The sequence below is a fragment of the Panthera tigris genome, chromosome A2, assembly GCF_018350195.1.
Source record: "Panthera tigris isolate Pti1 chromosome A2, P.tigris_Pti1_mat1.1, whole genome shotgun sequence".
Taxonomy (NCBI): Eukaryota; Metazoa; Chordata; class Mammalia; order Carnivora; family Felidae; genus Panthera; species Panthera tigris.
In genome coordinates, this window is record NC_056661.1 from 153,796,588 (window position 1) to 153,814,777 (window position 18,190).

Consider the following 18,190-nt stretch of genomic DNA (forward strand, 5'->3'; position numbering starts at 1 on the left):
GAAGTCATGGGAATAAATGAGTTGAAGCCTGCTTCACAAAATATTCTGGATGTCTAAAAAATCTGCTTGTTTTCATCAAATCCCAATGACTTTTTATAAAGTGACTCATAAAAAGGATAAGAAGTGCCATTTGATTTTTGGAACTAAGCAGGCAGTTTTTAAGATTAACTTAACTTTGTGATGCTAATATGATGGCAACACTTAAATGCTGGATGTACTGGGCAAAATTATCAGAAGCCACAGTCATTAAGACATATGAAAGTCAAACTGGCAGCAACATTAATTGGTGGATTCATGGAATAACAAATGGAAAACAACCACAACTTTTTAAACTACATGCTATAATGAATAGTAAGTCCAAGATACAATGCAGGGTTTTCACTGAGGCAGATTCACAGGTATAGAGAAACATAACACAAGATGACTTACACAATGTTTATTCAACATAAAATATCTTTGAAGTCTGGGTTTAGGTATTTTGAAGATAAAGCAGTTCACAGTGAGGAGACCAACTCTCAAAAAGGTCAACAGGTATTACAGGTCCTCTTTTTTAGAGAGAAAATACTTGAAAAAGTAAGCACTAAGGACCACCTGGAAGAAATCTTCAAGACAGTTTCAAATACCATTTCATGGAAAACATTGTATAGGGATAAAATCTTAGTTAAAAAGTAAGCAATGTTTTCATATGTCCCCAATTTTTAGAGTGCTAGAGTGAACATCTGATGAAGCGATCTCCATTCAATTTCTCATTTACTTCTTTTATTTACTGGACTAATAAGAGGACGACATGCTTTCTTTCTATAAGGGTCCATTTTGTATAAGGTACATTCCAAACCCTTCTAGAAAGCTGAAGAGGCTGACAATGTCCAACAAACGGAGATGTTGTGACAGGCAATCTAAGGGATTCTTCACAAGAATGACTTAGGAAAATCAAGTGTTAACTGACCCTAAGCTCAATCATTAAGTATGAGTGGTACTAGTTAGAGTTCCCTCCCAAAGGGAAGTTAGCACCTCTAGTTTTAGAGATAGTTAGGAATCAGTAAGGTGGGTAAGATAGTTGATGATCTGTCTTTGAGGATAACAACATTTTAAAATTGTAGATAGTACATTTAAGATTCCATTTTATGTCTTCTCTTTTTATCTACTCATCTTATAAATCAGTTAAAATTTTACCAGAGATGAATGATAAATAATAAAGAAAACTAAAAAAAAATTGGGGGGTTTTCCCTACGCATTTTTCTCTGTGTCTGTGTTTCATGAAAGAAGCAAATATAAAGGAGACAAGCAGCAAAGCAATTGCATTTTTCCCTGATTTTTTTTTTTTTTTTTAATTGAAATCACTACTTACCTCCATCACTACGAAACCCCTGGTCTCTAATCAAGTCCTACAAATAAACAGTAATGGATATTTATTCAAAGCATATGGTAAGAAAGTAATAACAACACTGAACTTTCCACTAACCATTAACAGAAAGGTTAATTCAACATAATACCTGCCATACAATTACTTCACAAAAGAATATGAAATTAGGGAACATAAGACAAACATTTTGAAGCACTTGTCAACCTAACCCCTATACTGAAGGGATTATTAGTCCTAATCAAATGTTGAAATCCCTTCCAGGCCATTCAAAACCAATGGTTACATCAATTTTTTCTTTTTTTTTTTTTAAACGTTTATTTATTTTTGAGAGAGAGGGAGACACAGAATCTGAAGCAGGCTCCAGGCTCTAAGCTGTCAGCACAGAGCCCAATGAGGGGCTCAAACTCACGAATCATGAGATCATGACCTGAGCTGAAGTCAGATGCTTAACCGACTGAGCCACCCAGGTGCCCCTGGCTATATCAATCTTAAAAAAAATTCTACTGGCACATATTAGCCATAAAATGTTCATACCCTTTGATCTTGTAATTCCACTTTTGGGAATTTTTCCTAAGGAAACAATTCAGAAGAAAAAAATGTATGCATAAAGATATGCAGTGCAGCATTATCCATCATACTAAAAAATCAGAAATAATTATTTCCCTATTATAGACATATGACATTTTAGTTAAGTAAATTATGGTGCATCAGTTTAGTAAGTATTATGCAGCTACTGAAATAAGTATGAATCTTGTATCGTGAAACATGTTTACAATATAAAAAAATATTAAATGTACACCGATTACAATCAAAATACAGATGCGTAAGGAAACACTAGAGGGGAAAAAAATCAAAATGGCTCTAACAGGGTTTTGTTAAAGTTTGTCTTTATTATTAAAACATATCTTTCTACAACAGACAATGCTGGGTGATGGGGAGGGAAAAGTCTACTGGCAATGCGATGCACTTTGGACAATGATAGGTGGAGCTTAGTATGTTTACCCAGTTTAAATAGGAGGGCCTGAACGGCCCCAAATGTCTCTAAACAGGCTCAAAGACTCTTTGCAAACAGGCAGCTTTTTGTTTCTAGTCTAGAATAAATTCTTTACAAATGCATTCCTATCATGTGTAATGTATTATATAAAGCCTTTGCCATCTTCTACAGAATAACCAACAAATATACATCTGCCAACAATGTGCTAGGTGTTAGGGGCTGCATGGCTACCAATAAATACAAAATCCTCGTGGTCTCACTAACTTTCTCTGTGTTCTTGAGGACTTGTAAACTAAGTGGAAGAAAGATGTACAAACATGGAAATGAAATGATAAAAGAGTAATAGCTTAAGAAAACAATAAAAGAGGTGCCAAAGTTGCTTAGTTAACTGCCAGACAAATAGTATGGGAGAAAAGACTCCTGGTGCCACATGAGTTCAAGGGATAAAGAACTGTAAGACCTGACTGTGGAAGCATTTCAAGAGAAGAGCTAGGAGTTGGGGGTAGATAGGAAAGCAGGGGTGGAAAGAAGCAGAGGACCACCTACATTTTTAAAGTAGGCTCCACACCCAGCTTGGAGCACAACCGCGGGGCTTGAATTCACGATCCCGCGGTCCAGACCTGAGCTGAGATCAAGAGTCTGACGCTTAACCGACTGAGCCACCCAGGTGTCCCAGAGAGGAACTTCTAGACACAAAGAACCGCAAGACAAAGGCAAACATGCCACATCCCTTTCCTTTTTGCTTCACCAACCTTGTGACTCCCCACAACCAGGGATCAGCCACCTCTGGCTTTCTCCGCTCTTACTGCTAATTAACACCATAAACTTCTATTTTTCAATCTGTTCCTAAAGCTCTTTGACAATCTTTTCACTTATTTATTCTAGGTTAAAGAGGATCTTCTAGTATTCCAATACTGGCTATTTGCAACTCTCCTTCATCTCCTGTAGCTCCTTTTGTTACTTATATCTCTTCCCTTTAGCATGATAGAGGAAACAGAAACCTGTCCCTATATTAACAAGTACTTGCACAGTAGCGTTAGCTATAATTTCTGAATTCTTACTATGTGCATAATAAACATTTTAAAACCAACAAAAGAGGTAGACACGGCTAGCTTCAAGGTTAAGGCATTTGCCCAAGGTCATACAGCCTGTAAAGAGCTGCAGAGAGAGCTATGTCCATCTCTAATTCCTCACAGCCTCTGAGGAATATCGTTTCCACATTTAGGAACTGGACTATATCCATTATCCCCTCTCTTGTTATTTTCAACCTCTCTCTTCACTTGCTTCTTCCCCTCAAGTTACAAACACGCTGAAGACTCTCACATTAAAAACAACTGTCCTTCAACCCTGTTTTAATCTATGGCCCTTACATTATTCCTTTACAGCCAATCTTCTCAAAAGTGACACTTACCCCCACACCTTCACCAGCCTTGCTCTCCTCCACTGGCCCTCTAAAACAGCTCTCAGTGAAGTCAAAGTGACATTTTAATTGTTCAGTAGTCATTTTCAGTCCTTATCACATGTGAGTCTCAGTGGCAACTAACATCAACTACTTCAGCATTCTTCAATTCCCTTTCTGCCCTTTGGGGTGACACTACTCTCTCTTACTTATGTAAAGTTAGACTTGGGAAGAGGAGCCCATAAAAGGCACAGAAAGGGACAGTCTTTGCCCGGACCTCAAAATGTTAATAATATTCAGTGGGGTTGCATATTCTACCTTCTTTTCAATTTACATGTAGTCTTTGAGTAGTATCATTTACACCCATGGTTTTAATTGAGAAATATGCTAATTATTCCAAAATCTGTTATCTCTACTCAAGGTCCTTATATTCAACTGCCACTGGACTTCTAAACCAGTGAAGTCCCTCAGACAACTTAATGTCAGTATGTCCAAAATAAAAGTTACCATTTTCATTTCTATAAGACCTGTTCTTCTTCCTTTGGTATTTCCTAGACTACTGAATGGAATGAACACTATTTACCCAAGCCAGACAAGTGTGGACATTATCTTCTAGATCTCATCTCTTTCACTTCTTTCTACTACTCTACAGAACAGTAGTTAAACATAAGCAAGAAAGACCAGGTTTTACCCCATTTCAATCATTTATCAGCAATGTGATCTTGGGTAAGTTTCTTAACCTCTTCAAATAGAATTTTCTCAACAGTAAAATAAGGATAAAAATAGTACTTAATCCATGAGTGTTTATGAGGACAGACTAAGAAAATTTATGTAGGGGAGCCTGGGTAGCTCAGTCGGTGAAGCATCCGATTCTTTGTTTCAGCGCACGTCATAATCTTATGGTTCTGTGAGTTCGAGCCCTGTGTCAGGCCCTGCACTGACAGTGTGGAGCCAGCTTGGGATTCTCTGTTTCTCTCTCTCTCTGCCCCTCCCCACTCACGCTAGCTCTGTCTCTCTCAAAATAAACAAACTTAAAAAAAAAAGAAAATTTATGTAAAGCACTCAGTATAGTACTTGGCATATAGTAAGCATTCATAAACAGTAGCCATTTTTGATACCATTCCTAACAATCTTGCCTTCTAAATCTCTCGTGAACTCAAAATACTCTTCCAAAATACAGAGCTGAGCACTTCCTCTCCCACTCAAAAGTTTTCCAGACTCCCTACTACCAGCAACCACAGAAACCTTAAAGACTTGACAATGCCTTTAGGTATGGACTCTACCTACCTAGTTTTGTCTTCTTTTTCCTACTCTTCTCCTGAACCAGAAACTCCTACAATGTGCATTATTAATTACATCCTAAGTAAAGGTACTTCCATATTTTTTGCATGTGCTATTTCCTTAACAAATGCCCTTTCTTCTTAAAACCTCCACCTAGTGAATTTAATGAACTCCTAGGCATTCATCTTTTATAATGTGGCTTAAATGTTGTCCTTTCTCTGTTAAATACAGTGATAAACTCTACCCTGTGGCATATAGGATTATCACCCTCTTCTATAAACTACCCCTATATATTTTTGCATCTATTTATATGTCTGATTCATCCATTAGACTGTGACCTCTTTGAGATCACAGACTATGTGCTAATTCATCTTTAATTCCCTATTCTGACAGTGCCTATCCCAGAGTCAGCATTGCCAAGTATGTCAAAAACAAGTTAAAAAAAACTTATTTACTAGAATAATAAATGATAAATAATGATTGGATCTGAATGACTGAAATTGAATGAAAATGCTAAAGCATTTATATATTATCTTATAATCGATGGAAGTCAATGAAAGTTTTGGAACAAGGAAACAGATGATGGCAGAGGTATAAAAAAATTATTCTGACGCTAACATAAAGAATGGAAATGGATAGAGAGAAACCAATGGCAGGAAATCCATTTAGGAGATTAATTAATTCAAATAAAGAAATATGGGCTCAGAGGGTGGTAGTAATGAGAACAAATTTGGGATGCATTACCAAAAGGAAAAGTTGACACCTTATGACTATTTGGTTAAAAGGAAGGAAGAAAAGGCAAGATATAAAGATAATACCCCAAATATTCAAGCCTCAGAGAATAGAACAGTAACACTAAGAGGAAAAGTCTAGAGGGAAACAGTCTAAAATGATGTTAGTACTGAAAGGAAAACTGGATATAACTTTTTTTTTTTTTTAATTATTTATTTTGGGGTACCTGGGTGGCTCAGTCGGTTAAGCATCCGACTTCAGCTCAGGACATCATCTTACACTTCGTGGGTTCGAGGCCAGTGTCGGGCTCTGTGCTGACAGCTCAGAGCCTGGAGCCTGCTTTGGATTCGGTGTCTCCCTCTCTCTCTGCCCCTCCCCTGCTCGTGCTCTGTCTCTCAAAAATAAACAAATGTTTAAAAAAATCGTTTAAAAATTTTTTTAAATTTATTTTGAGAGAGGGTAGGGGCAGAAAGAGGGAAGGAGGGAGAAAGAATTCCAAGCAGGGTCCATGCTGACAGCAAGCACAGAGCCTGACAGGGGGCTTGAACTCACAAACTGTGAGATCATGACCTGAGCCAAAATCCAGAGTCAAAAGCTTAACTGGACTGAGCCACCCAGGCACCCCAAGATAGCTACAATTTTGAACATAATGAGAATAGACCTAATTTAGAAATAAGATTTGGTTTCTTATTTCACAATCTCATTATTCCCATATTTCCCTCTCCTACTATTTTCTTCCTTTGTATTCAGGCCTACCTAGACCTTATTAGTTGAGAAAAATTAATATTAGGCAAAGGCCACTTAAAATAAATCCAATAAAAATAGAGAAAAAAATCTCATAGTAAAAAGTGGGAAGGATGTCTGGAATTTGGAAGTTCGTCTTGAAAAATGAAATTAAAATTTATAATAAAGATTTTCTTTTATATTTAATAAATTTTAAGTTACAATTTCAATATGCTAATTATCAGAACACAGGAATCAAGTTTTTGTTGTTCATAATATGAAAGCTATAGCACCAACTGAAATCCTCGTTTTCATATTCATCTTTTACATAGCAAGCATAATCATTTTTATAAAAATTTTAGAGGGTTTCATCAATTCCCTGAAGGGCCTCTAACAATCCTTTGATATTTAAATCATTTTCATTTGAAGAACCTATTATATTGTCATCTCTAAGGATCTTTTCTCTTCTATTGTTACCTGGACTAATTTAATTCTACTGTATCCTTATTTTTCAATGGCTTTTTATAATTTCAGTAGTTCTCCAAAGTCATCTTTCACTATCTTTATAAAATCTTTAAATCTTTTCTTTCTTTCTTTTTTTTGCCAGATTTGCAATCAATGTGCATTATATTTTCATTGAAATGTTGGATAATGATGTATGGGGGTTGGAATGCAAACTGGTATTAGATGGGGAAGGATATCTGAGTGGGGACTAATATTAAAGTAGCCTGTTAATAAGTGAATATTTTCCTGTTAGGAAAATTTTTGCTTCTCTACTCAACTTTATATAACTAGGAAGACTCACATAAGGAATGCTTGTATAATGAGAACAACTCCTATCTTCTAACACACACACAAAACCACCTCACTAATTTTAGTACCCTGTTTATGTGGGGAAATAGTTTTTTAACTTCCGTTTTAAATATAATTAGTTTCCAAGGCAAACAAGGTTGGCAGCTTTTCTGTTTTGTTGCTTATTACAGAGATTAGGAATAACTTACACTCTTTATCTGAAAGCACAAATTCTGGGAGAAATGACACCTAATTCCAAGATCAGGACCCCCATCCCACGACAGCTCAGGTAGTAAGAGCACATTATTGTCTTCTGTAACTCAATTACTGGATTATTTTGTAAATAAAGTTTTATGAGAATAAAGCCATTTGTTTATAAGGTATTATCTCTGCTTTCACACTACAATGACAAAGTTCAACAGCTGTCATCAGAAATCATATGACCCATGAGACTAAAATATTTACTTTAAGAAAAGTCTGTTGGGGCGCGTTGGTGGCTCAGTCGGTTGAGCGTCTGACTTCAGCTCAGGTTATGATCTCGTGGTTCACGAGTTCAGGTGTCTCACGAGTTTGAGCCCTGCATTGGGCTCTGTGCTAACAGCTCGAAGTCTGATCCTGCTTCGGATTGTGTGTCTCCCTCTCTCTTTGCCCCCTCCCCTGCTCACACTCTGTCTCTTTCTGTCTCTCAAAAATAAATAAATGTTTTTTTAAAAAAAAAAAAGAAAAGAAAAGAAAATAAAAGAAAAGAAAAGAAAAGAAAAGAAAAGAAAAGAGAGTTGGAGTGCCACACTGGGCTCTGCACTGACAGCATGGAGCCTGCTTAGATCCTCTGTCTCTATTTGTCTGCCCCTCCTCCACTTACCCTCTCTCTCAAAAATAAACATTTAAAAAAAAAAAGTAAGGAAGGTAAAAAGTAGCTTTGCATATCTTGTACATAAAGTAATGATTAGTCCTAAAGGGTTATTTAACTTAAAACTGTACTTTTAGAAATTTAGATACAGATTTCAAATTGATCCAAATAGAAAATCTGCAATGGTACCCTTATTTCTTTACCATGAAATGGCCAAGGGATTATCTATTAAATAAATGAAGATAAGACTTTTGCAGAAACAGTATCATAAGGCCACAAATCCGAACAACTCCACAATTTGGCATCAGTTAAGTATTAGTACCATCAGAGAAGATGACATGGTTCTTCTGATCACTAATTCATGAAGTCAATCACCTAATGACTGTGACACTTGAAAGATGGCACTTATTTCTGATCTATATTATAAATGTAGCAGAAAAAGAAATATAATTGAATTTTTTTAATTCTAATAATGCTGGATACTTACATCAATATTGACAGGTTCTATTGTATTTATATGCACATTTGGAGCTGATGAGGACCGGTCTCGCTGTCCAAATTGATTTCGATGATCTTCATCTGCTGGTCGGAAAGGCTGTGGAATTGGAATGGATTTTGAAGGAGACGGACTGGTGAGAATTTGGGGCCTGGAAAAATCAAGTCATTGAAAGATAAGATTCAGAGCAACTCTAAAGAGATAAAAACAAAAAATGGGTGATCTAAAGATTTCCTTGTTTTCGTATTCTCCAATAAAATCTTTAAAGCATTAAAAACCCAGCAGTAACGGTGTTTAAAAAACTAATATATGCCTATAATTAATACTGAAGAGCTGCTTTTGCTGAAGCAGACCCTCTAGGGACGATTAATGACAAGAACACTGATTCTTATCCAAGAACTCCAGGGAAATCTAAAAATGGCTAGAAATTACCTGTAGTTAATCAGCTAAAGAAACTCTTTAAAGTTACACAAAAATCTCTAAATACTAGAGACTGACTGAATAAAATCTATTTTTTTCTACCTTTGCCATTTCTAGATCCTAAAATGGAATTTTTATGCAAAGTATTAGGAAATTATATTTTGAAAATACACCTGTGGATTCCAGGACCTGAAAGATGTATCTGTTGCTTTACACAGAGTTAAATTAAAATCTTGAACAACAGCAAAAGACCATTTGCATATCCAAAAGATGATCCTTATAGTGTCAGCCTCTCATATTTTATCATTCTTACCGTGTCCAATAATTAAGAGATGCAAGAGAATCAAGTATTAAGCATTAAAGCAAATCTTCTTTAAAACTGCTTTTGATGAAATCATCAAAATAGGTGACAGTGATCTATTTTGTTACTGTAGATAAATAACAAATTCTACGATCTCTCATTGCCCTGAAATGAACCTCACACTCACAAAGCACACTCAAGTTTTGTGAACAGACTGTAAATACCTGTGAGTAGTCTAGGCTCCTCAGAAAGAATATCCAAGGGAGCTGGGAAGGGAGTATCGCGTGAAAGAAAAGGTATGGCTGTCCTGATGAGCTCCACCAAGACCAACGAATGATGCAGTGCTCACAGCCCCTCTACAAAGACTGGTATCATTTCACCCCATTTATTTTTTATTTTTATTTTTTTAAATGTTTGTTTATTTTTGAGAGACAGAGCACGAGTGGGGGACAGGCAGAGAGAGAGGGAGACAGAGAATCCGAAGCAGGCTCCAGGCTCTGAGCTGTCAGCACAAAGTCCAACGCAGGGCTCGAACCCACATACTGCAAGATCATGACCTGAGACAAAGTCGGATGCTTAACCGACTGAGCCATCCAGGTGCCCTCATTCCACCCCATTTAATGCAAACTCTATAACTAATCATCATTTTTTATTGTTATTAAGACACAGCCAAAATGAAAACGTGGAGGGGATAAAAAGACATTTTGTGAGGAGACAGGTTTAGGAAGGTACGGGAAGAAAAAATAGTAGAAAAGCTCTGAAAAGCCAAAGAAGCCAAATAGTGACAAAAAGATTTTTTTTCCCTAAGGTTCTGAATAAAGCATTTTAACAAAATCTGAACCCCACCCATTTATTGTTTTACTCTTTGAAGTACGCTATCAAAGGTAGGGAAAGAAATTTTGAGCTTATTTGTTCATACTCAGTCCACTTATAACTGAAATAAAAATAATAAAATATTATGTAGTTTAAAGACCTGGTTATCACCCACTGAAAATTACAGGTTAAGACTGATGGACCTGGCCTTAAGAAGATTTTTATTGTCATTATTGAGAAATTTTTAATTTGTGACAGAGCTTTCTTTAATTTTGCCTTAGGCAGCCAATATATGGCTTTTGCTAAGGGATTTTGAGAACAGGTAAAAGAATGTAAAAATGACAAATGGTTTTTAAAAAAAGTTTTGGAAAGTGTACCTACTTTTAAAAAACTATAGTCTAATTTAAAGTCTCAAGGCAATTGCATACTTTAAGTTAGGACTTAAATGTGGAAAAAGCCTGAATTAACTACAGTTGTACAGGGCATTCTAATTAACCTAATATAATGGATCAATCTAATATAATTGATCTGATGCAGGCATTAAGTGACAGCAAGTCATTTTTGAAAGTTACTGAATTAAGACTATGACTGCAACATGTAGTCTATAACAAAGCAGAAACATGTATTCAAAGGGCATTGGTTCAGAAGTAGGAGAAACGAAAACCAGGATTTAATCTGATAAATTTTATTATCTAAAAAAATGGATACATAAGAAAGTGACGATATCTGTCTATTCACAAAATGAGAAAGACTATAGTTGGCAGCTGGTATCTAACATCACCCAGTGGAGGGCATATGGTGGTCCATGAAATCAATTTACCTAGCATTGATGCCCAGTGTATTATACATAAGAAAGTGACGATCTCTGTCTATTCACAAAATGAGAAAGACTATAGTTGGCAGCTGGTATCTAACATCACCCAGTGGAGGGCATATGGTGGTCCATGAAATCAATTTACCTAGCATTGATGCCCAGTGTATTATAATTTTGTGAGAAACTTCAAGTTATTATATCTTAATGTCATTAAACATCTGAGCCATGTCCTTTTTTTTTTTTTTTTTTTTTTTAAGTTTATTTGGAGAAAAAGAAAGAGAGCACAAACGGAGAATGGGCAAAGAGAGAGAATACCAAGCAGTCTCTGCTCTGTTAGTGCAGAGCCCGAAATGGGGCTTGGTCTGACGAACTGCAAGACCGTGACCTGAGCCGAAATCAAGAGTTGGATGATTAATCAACTGAGCCACCCAGGTGCCCCTGAGCCATATGCTAATCCCATGCTTAACAAAAGCAATCTTGGATTATAATTTGGTTTCTCAAAAATATCTTCCAACAGTGGAGTGCTGGTCCATCCAACACAAGAACTCTGGTCTATACAACAGCTATATTTCTCAAAGAAATGAATTACCTAGAATTTTGATTCAGTCTTTTCTAATTCTGGTTACTGTAAACCAGTGTATCTCTAACTCTCATCATTTCTGGGGACTGATAAAATTGAATTTCCACACTAGGGCATCTTTACCCGGACCAACACAATTTATACCCAGTGAAGTATGTTGGCAGCCAGTAACTGGCTTTCTCCTAATGACACCTCTACCTATCTTGTTGCAAACCTCTTTAAAGCAGTATCAGATTAAAAATAAAAAAATTTTACCTCTAACACTCTTCAGCAAATTACCACTTAGTTTAGATCTTATTTTCAATCTGGAATATTAAAAGTTGTGGGGGGGGGGGGGGGGCGCCTGAGTGGCTCAGTGGGTTGAGCGTCCGACTTCGGCTCAGATCATGATCTCACGGTTCACAAGTTTGAGCCCCGTGTCGGGCTCTGTGCCGACGGTGTGGAGCCTGGAGCCTGCTTCAGATTCTGTCTCCCTCTCTCTCTGCCCCTCCCCTGCTCACACTCTGTCTCTCTCTCAAACATAAACAAACATTAAAAAAAAAAAAAGAATATTCAAAGTTTTGGGGCGCCTGGGTGGCTCAGTTGGTTAAATGACTGACTTCAGCTCAGGTCATGATCTCACAGTTCCTGAGCTTGAATCCAGTATCAGGCTCTCTGCTGTCAGTATAGAACATGCTTCGGATCCTCGGTCTCCTCTCTCTGCCTCCCCCAACCCCTCTCAAAAATAAACAAACGGTAAAAAAAAAAAAAAAAAAAAAAAGAATATTAAAAGTTTTGAAGCAATGTGACTCCTTCTGTTCAGCAATATGTAAATTTTATTTTTTAAAGTTTATTTATTTATTTTAAGAGAGAAAGAGTACGACCAGGGGAGAAGCAGACAGAGAGAATCCCAAGCAGGCCTCATGCTGCCAGTGCAGAGCCTGATGTGGGGCTCGACCCCACAAATTGTGAGATCATGACCTGAGCCAAAACCAAGAGTTGGTCACTTAACTGACTGAGCCACCCAGGGGCCCCAGCAATATGTAAATTTTAAAATGATGACTTTTTATACATTCACACATTCCACGGCATTTTTAAAAAGCAGAAAAGGAGGTACCTCTAACTTTTAATTCAAAACTGGGCAATGTATCACTTCTCCAATATGTCTTGGTTACATCCATTATTCTATGCGCTTCATGACCACTAGAATTATTATAAAGACTATTAACAAAATGCAAAGGAGCAGCAATACAGAAGAGGATTGGCTTCTATCTTTTCACAGGCATACACAGACACTTGTGACATAAAAGCATCAGGGAAACAAAAGTCTGAATATCTTTTTTATCATTTGCTCAAGACCAGAAGGTACTACAGTTTAGTTATACAGAAAATACTCATGGCATAGGCAAATGGTTTCTCAATTTTAAGACAGCATCCCTTCACTGAAAGGCACCTGCCCTGGATCATTACCATTATAAACCTTCAGAGAAACCAAGTTAATTTCATTATGGTGTTCTGTAACTCTGCTCATAGAACTAGGACCTGCCACTGGAAAGGCATCATGGTCTACAGAACTGTCAGGAGTAAATACCATAGCCAGAAGGTTAATTAAAAATCAAAACAAACAATAACACTTAGATCTCCTAAGGAAGACACAGGTGCAAAGAACTAATGACAGAGACAGCAGGAATAAAATGACTCCACTAGAGCAGGTAACTGTTATGACCTGACTAAATAAATAAATGGTTGCATTTTCTAGTGTTTCTAAGTAGATAAAAAATACAGTCCTTAATACAAGTCTTTAGTAAATTTTCTAGCCTATGAAACCTCTAGAAAGGTTGGCTTTGTAAAATTACAGGTCTCTTAGGATTATCCACTTACTGTCTTCTCTCTCTAGGCAGAAAAAATAGCATTACCTTGTGAAGAGAGGAAGGAAGTAGGGTTCAAACTGACAATAAATATTTCTGATCTTAACTATCTCTGGAATATTATAAGAGAGAATGCCATGTGAGGACTTTATTTTTTTTTAACCATATGCTTCCAAATATAGCATAATTTATTCTGCCTCAAACCCAACAGAGAAAGAGTATGCAGACATGTGTAAGAAATTCTCCAACAAAATACAAGTATCTATTAAACTCATCATCTTTTTTCTTTTTTTTCCTACTATGAAGCTTGAATATATGATGCCTTTATATTATCTTTAAAGTCAGTTTTTTCATTTATCCTCCACAACTAACAATACTATTAATTTTTTTCCTTACACTTTGTGCATATCCATCCCTTCTCCATACAGCCCACTTCAGGTCTTTATTGCCACTCGTTGTCTCCACTATGAACAGCATCTGAGTTGGCCTTCTTCACCCTAGACATTTCTCCATCAACCTATCTCTCCTTGCTACGTGGTGATCCTTTCCCTAAAATCATTTTGACCAGCCAGTTCTCTGCTCGAAAACTACCTTTCCCCCCTCTTGTGTTAAGTCTTAAGCCTAACTTCTAGTCTGAATTTCAGCACTCTTCATTATTTGGGTTTACGCATGTTACTTACCAACTTGATTAGCCTCTGTTCACGGTCTCTCAAATCTACCATCCCACCACCCATCACCATGCTTTTTATTCCCTGGGCTCATCCAGATTCTGGAATCCACATCCCATTTCTTCACTCAATGTTCTTGCCTATACTCACTACTCTCTCTTCTATGGTAAACATGGTAATATTTATGTCCTTCTCACATCATTTAAAATATTACGTCATAAATTGCAGACTATTTTTAAATTGTTTGCCATTGTCTCATTGGTTTAATGCTGCTTTTCTAAATGGGAATCACAGACTTCTATATTTGATATTACCTAGTAAAGTGATGAGCACAAGGCAGGAACTCTAAATGATCTGCTGCTTGATTTTTTTCCCAGGCTGGTCCTGAAAGAGTCTAAGTCAGTTTTAATCCCACGTACCTTTACCGAATTCATGTGCATTTGCCTGATGTGATAAAATTGTGTACATTTGCCTGTGTGATCATTCATTTGTCTGATGTGATAAAATAAGTTACTTGGAGAAAAATCCTTAATTTAACAGTCCAAGTGTTGGAAAGGTTTATAATTAACCAAAAGATCCAAAAGAAACCAGATCAAGTAGCATTGTTATTGAACAGCAGGAGTCAAGTCATACCCAGGAGAATCGGAGGGGGGGGCAGAAGGGGACGATCCAGACGTTAGGGCAGTCTCTGCTATGGAGGCCTCCTCCTGTGGTATTGGGTGGTGTTCAAAGAACTTGGAGACAAACAGCAAACTGTGAGGCAAAAACAAAAACAAAACAAAACAAACCTAACTTGTGCAAAACCCAGAAGCTTCACACACCAGAATACATTATAGAGTTAACAGAAATATTTGAGATCAAATTCCACTTTCAGAAATGACTGTTAAATTCAATTAGTCGTTTTTTGCCTAAAGGCTTATTTAAAAAGAATTATATTGCACTTTGAAAGGCAAGCTTATAATCTAGAACTAATTGTTCTATCCAGCAAATTTCTATATATTAGAGGGGAAAAATCATGCTTTATGGTTAAAGAATTAGAAGAAAATGTATCAACTGCTAAGTTAGATTACATCAAATGTACTTTAAAGTACAGAGTTGAATTCTCTTTGCTCAAGTGATCAAGCAAAGTAATAAGACCTTAACGGTAGTAGCAGCAGCAGCAACAACAAAAGATTACAATAGACTCAGTCTAATCTATTAGAGAAACTGTGGCATAAAGCAAATAGAAGTTTTAGAAAGATACACTGGATACAAAGATTTTATATCTTACTTTCAAATAAACTGGGCGGGGGAGGTTGAAGGAGAGAGAGAGAGACACCGAAAGAAAGAGAGAGAGAACACACATAATTTACAAAATAGTGATAGGATCAGAATCTCTGATCTGTGATCCAAAAATATAATGGTTAACTTAGTTTAAATCACACCACTGTCCTCCCAAAAACCATCTATCAGTGATGTCTATGGGCAAGGGAACTTTATTCATTAGAAGAGAATGTAACACATAAATGAAATGTACGGCTGAATCAGGATTAAATTTGGGGGAGCAGTATTGGCTACACTACATTGTATTCCCTAGCCACCTTTTTTTAATTCCCTGTAACTCTATTGGAAAGAAAATTCCCAGATTCTAAGATACTCTAGTTTCACATTAAGAAAAGTTAAATGTAAAATGGTAGATAGAAAAGAGACTTTTTTTTTTATTACTTACTCAAGTTGGTCATAATTAACACACATCAGTGGAACCTCTGTACTACAACGCTGGTGAAATTTATAACCACACGTTTGACAGCGAAAACCTTGGAAAAGCAGCTTTCGACAAAAGTCACAAAATGCTAAGGTGAAAAACGTTTTCCGTACCTGCAAAGTAAAAACATCAGAGAGCATTTTAAAAACTTGCAAGAATCTTTTTAGAAATCAGCTTATTCACTCTCTTGCTTAAAATAACAAATCTTTAATATGTTCATATCATGAGAACTGCCTTACACACAAAGATATTAAAATGAAGACCAGGGGGTTCAAGGCAATAGATGAACCATATGTACTTATCTCCCACTCAATATCCAATTTAGAAAACTCAGAAGTCAAGAAGATGGAAAGTGAATAAAAGACTGGAAACTATTTTCAACCTGACTCCATGAAAGTAAAAGTAGAGATAACAAGTACAAAGAGGGAACAGGCGTGAAAGGAAGGGTGAGGGCACACTGTAACAACTGTACCACGAAAGGAGTTAAGTGATGCTTGCTGCTGCTGACAGAACAAGAAACAATGGCATTCTATCTATCTATCTATCTATCTATCTATCTATCTATCTATCTATTTATTTATTTATTTTTACATGGTGGGGTGGGATGGTATATTATTTAAAGGGAAAGAAAAAGGTAAGGTTGTAACACTACAAATGAGCTAATTCCCTATAAAATCAGTGATCAGTAAATGATGGCCGAGGTTGATAAAGCAAGGAACTCTGGCTTAAAGTTACTGCTTAGTAATAAGAAAAAGAAAACCACCCAAAGAGCTTTAAAACAGAAACGGACTAAGATAAGGGATAGGAAAATCACCTAAAAGACAGTAAGAACCACGTTTAACAAATTATCAGTTAGAGGATTAGAACACCTAAATGGGTTTGTGAACATTCCTCTATGGGAAACTTAAGAACTCCATGTCAGAAGGCAAATGATCTACAACATGGGTCACATAATAAGAACTGCGTCAGGGAGGCTCTATCCTGATAACTACTGAAGCCAGAAATTATTTTTAGAGCATTTGTTTTACATATAGAATAAGCAGAAAATATAAGAAAGATAAATACCGAAATGTTAACAGAGGCTATTTCAGAGTGGTGAAAGCATTTTGTGCTTTCAAAGGACTCTATTTTGTCCTTTGTCTTTCCTATATACCCTTAATTCATCTCAGTGTCTCAGACAGTTTTAATCACAAACAATAGTAAGAAGTATATTTTACATCATGACCCAGGACATACCTTTATTCATGTAACAGTATTTATCCTGACCATATATAATGTACATCAGAACTTTCTATTCCATGCAAATGCTTTTCATGAGCCAGTACGTTTATTTCAATACCCACGGTATACCAAACTCTTTTCAACAAACATACATTTAGCAGGATAAAAAGATATTTAACAATAATGTCTCATCAGGAAAATGATATCTTGGCACATGATACATTCCAGCTTTTTGAGAACATTCAGGTGATTTCAAGAGTGGCTCTTGTTTTCTTCACCTAAAAAGGTCTACGTATCACTTTCTAGAGAATATAAAAGGCAACTACTTGTTTTTAGCTTTGTTACTTTTCCATTAGAAAACCTTTAACATTTATGTGGCCATTACTCGCCAACGTGAGGACTTTTTGTATTTCTCGCAGGATCTCAGAAGATAGAGCACAGAAAAATACAAAACGTGTTCACAGGAATTATTTTATAGTCACCTGATCCTCTTTGCTAACCATTTCTCACTCATCTGATAATCTGTTCAGTTTCATGAAGCCCTAATTTCTTTTTTCATTAATCTACTCACTTGCAGTCTTTCTTCCTGTTACTGACTTCTACTTGAAACCTACGTGTACCAGGCTGTTTGTGTATGTACAGAAGAAAAAAACACACAAGGCAAGAGGGGAGGAGGAAGGGAAGCAGAGAGGAATGGAAACGAGAAGCAAACGTGGGTACGCAGGAGTATAAATTGTGACATGCACTTGAAGATATGAGTACACTCTTGTCAATAAAAGTGGGCACGGGAAGGCAGATTTTCTACCTTTCCTGCCACTTCCACCGTGTCAGTTCCCAGGGATTTCTGGAACCCAGACAAATACCAAAGGAACTGCTTTTATAACGGATTCTATGGAACCAGGAGGCATAAACAGCTATCCTCCAGTAGCCAGCAAGATCCAGCAGAGAGAAGCAAAGAGAGGAATTCTTTCCCTTTCTTAAACGGAACGCAGGCTTTTCCTCTGCCTCTACATGGCACTCACAGCAACTGTTCTAAAACACAAATCCATTCCCAGGTCTCCCCTGTTTACAAGCATTCAATTTCCAATTATTTTGGAGAGAAGTCCAAGTCTTTAACATGCCTTACAAAGACTCCCACGAGCTGGACTCTTC

At 36.7% G+C, this 18,190-nt stretch overlaps 1 protein-coding gene across 5 annotated transcripts in view; it reads right to left on the reverse strand.

The window, feature by feature from the left end:
- BRAF (B-Raf proto-oncogene, serine/threonine kinase) overlaps positions 1–18,190 on the reverse strand; it is a 166,794-nt gene that overhangs the window by 46,402 nt on the left and 102,202 nt on the right. For all 5 annotated transcript variants that reach the window (XM_042973734.1, XM_042973713.1, XM_042973743.1 and 2 more), the window contains exons 6-9: positions 15,782–15,930; positions 14,707–14,826; positions 8,622–8,781; positions 1,349–1,385 (exon numbers count right to left, since the gene is read on the reverse strand). In XM_042973734.1, coding sequence (XP_042829668.1) covers positions 1,349–1,385; positions 8,622–8,781; positions 14,707–14,826; positions 15,782–15,930 — 466 coding nt within the window. The remainder of the gene's footprint in view (positions 1–1,348; positions 1,386–8,621; positions 8,782–14,706; positions 14,827–15,781; positions 15,931–18,190) is intronic.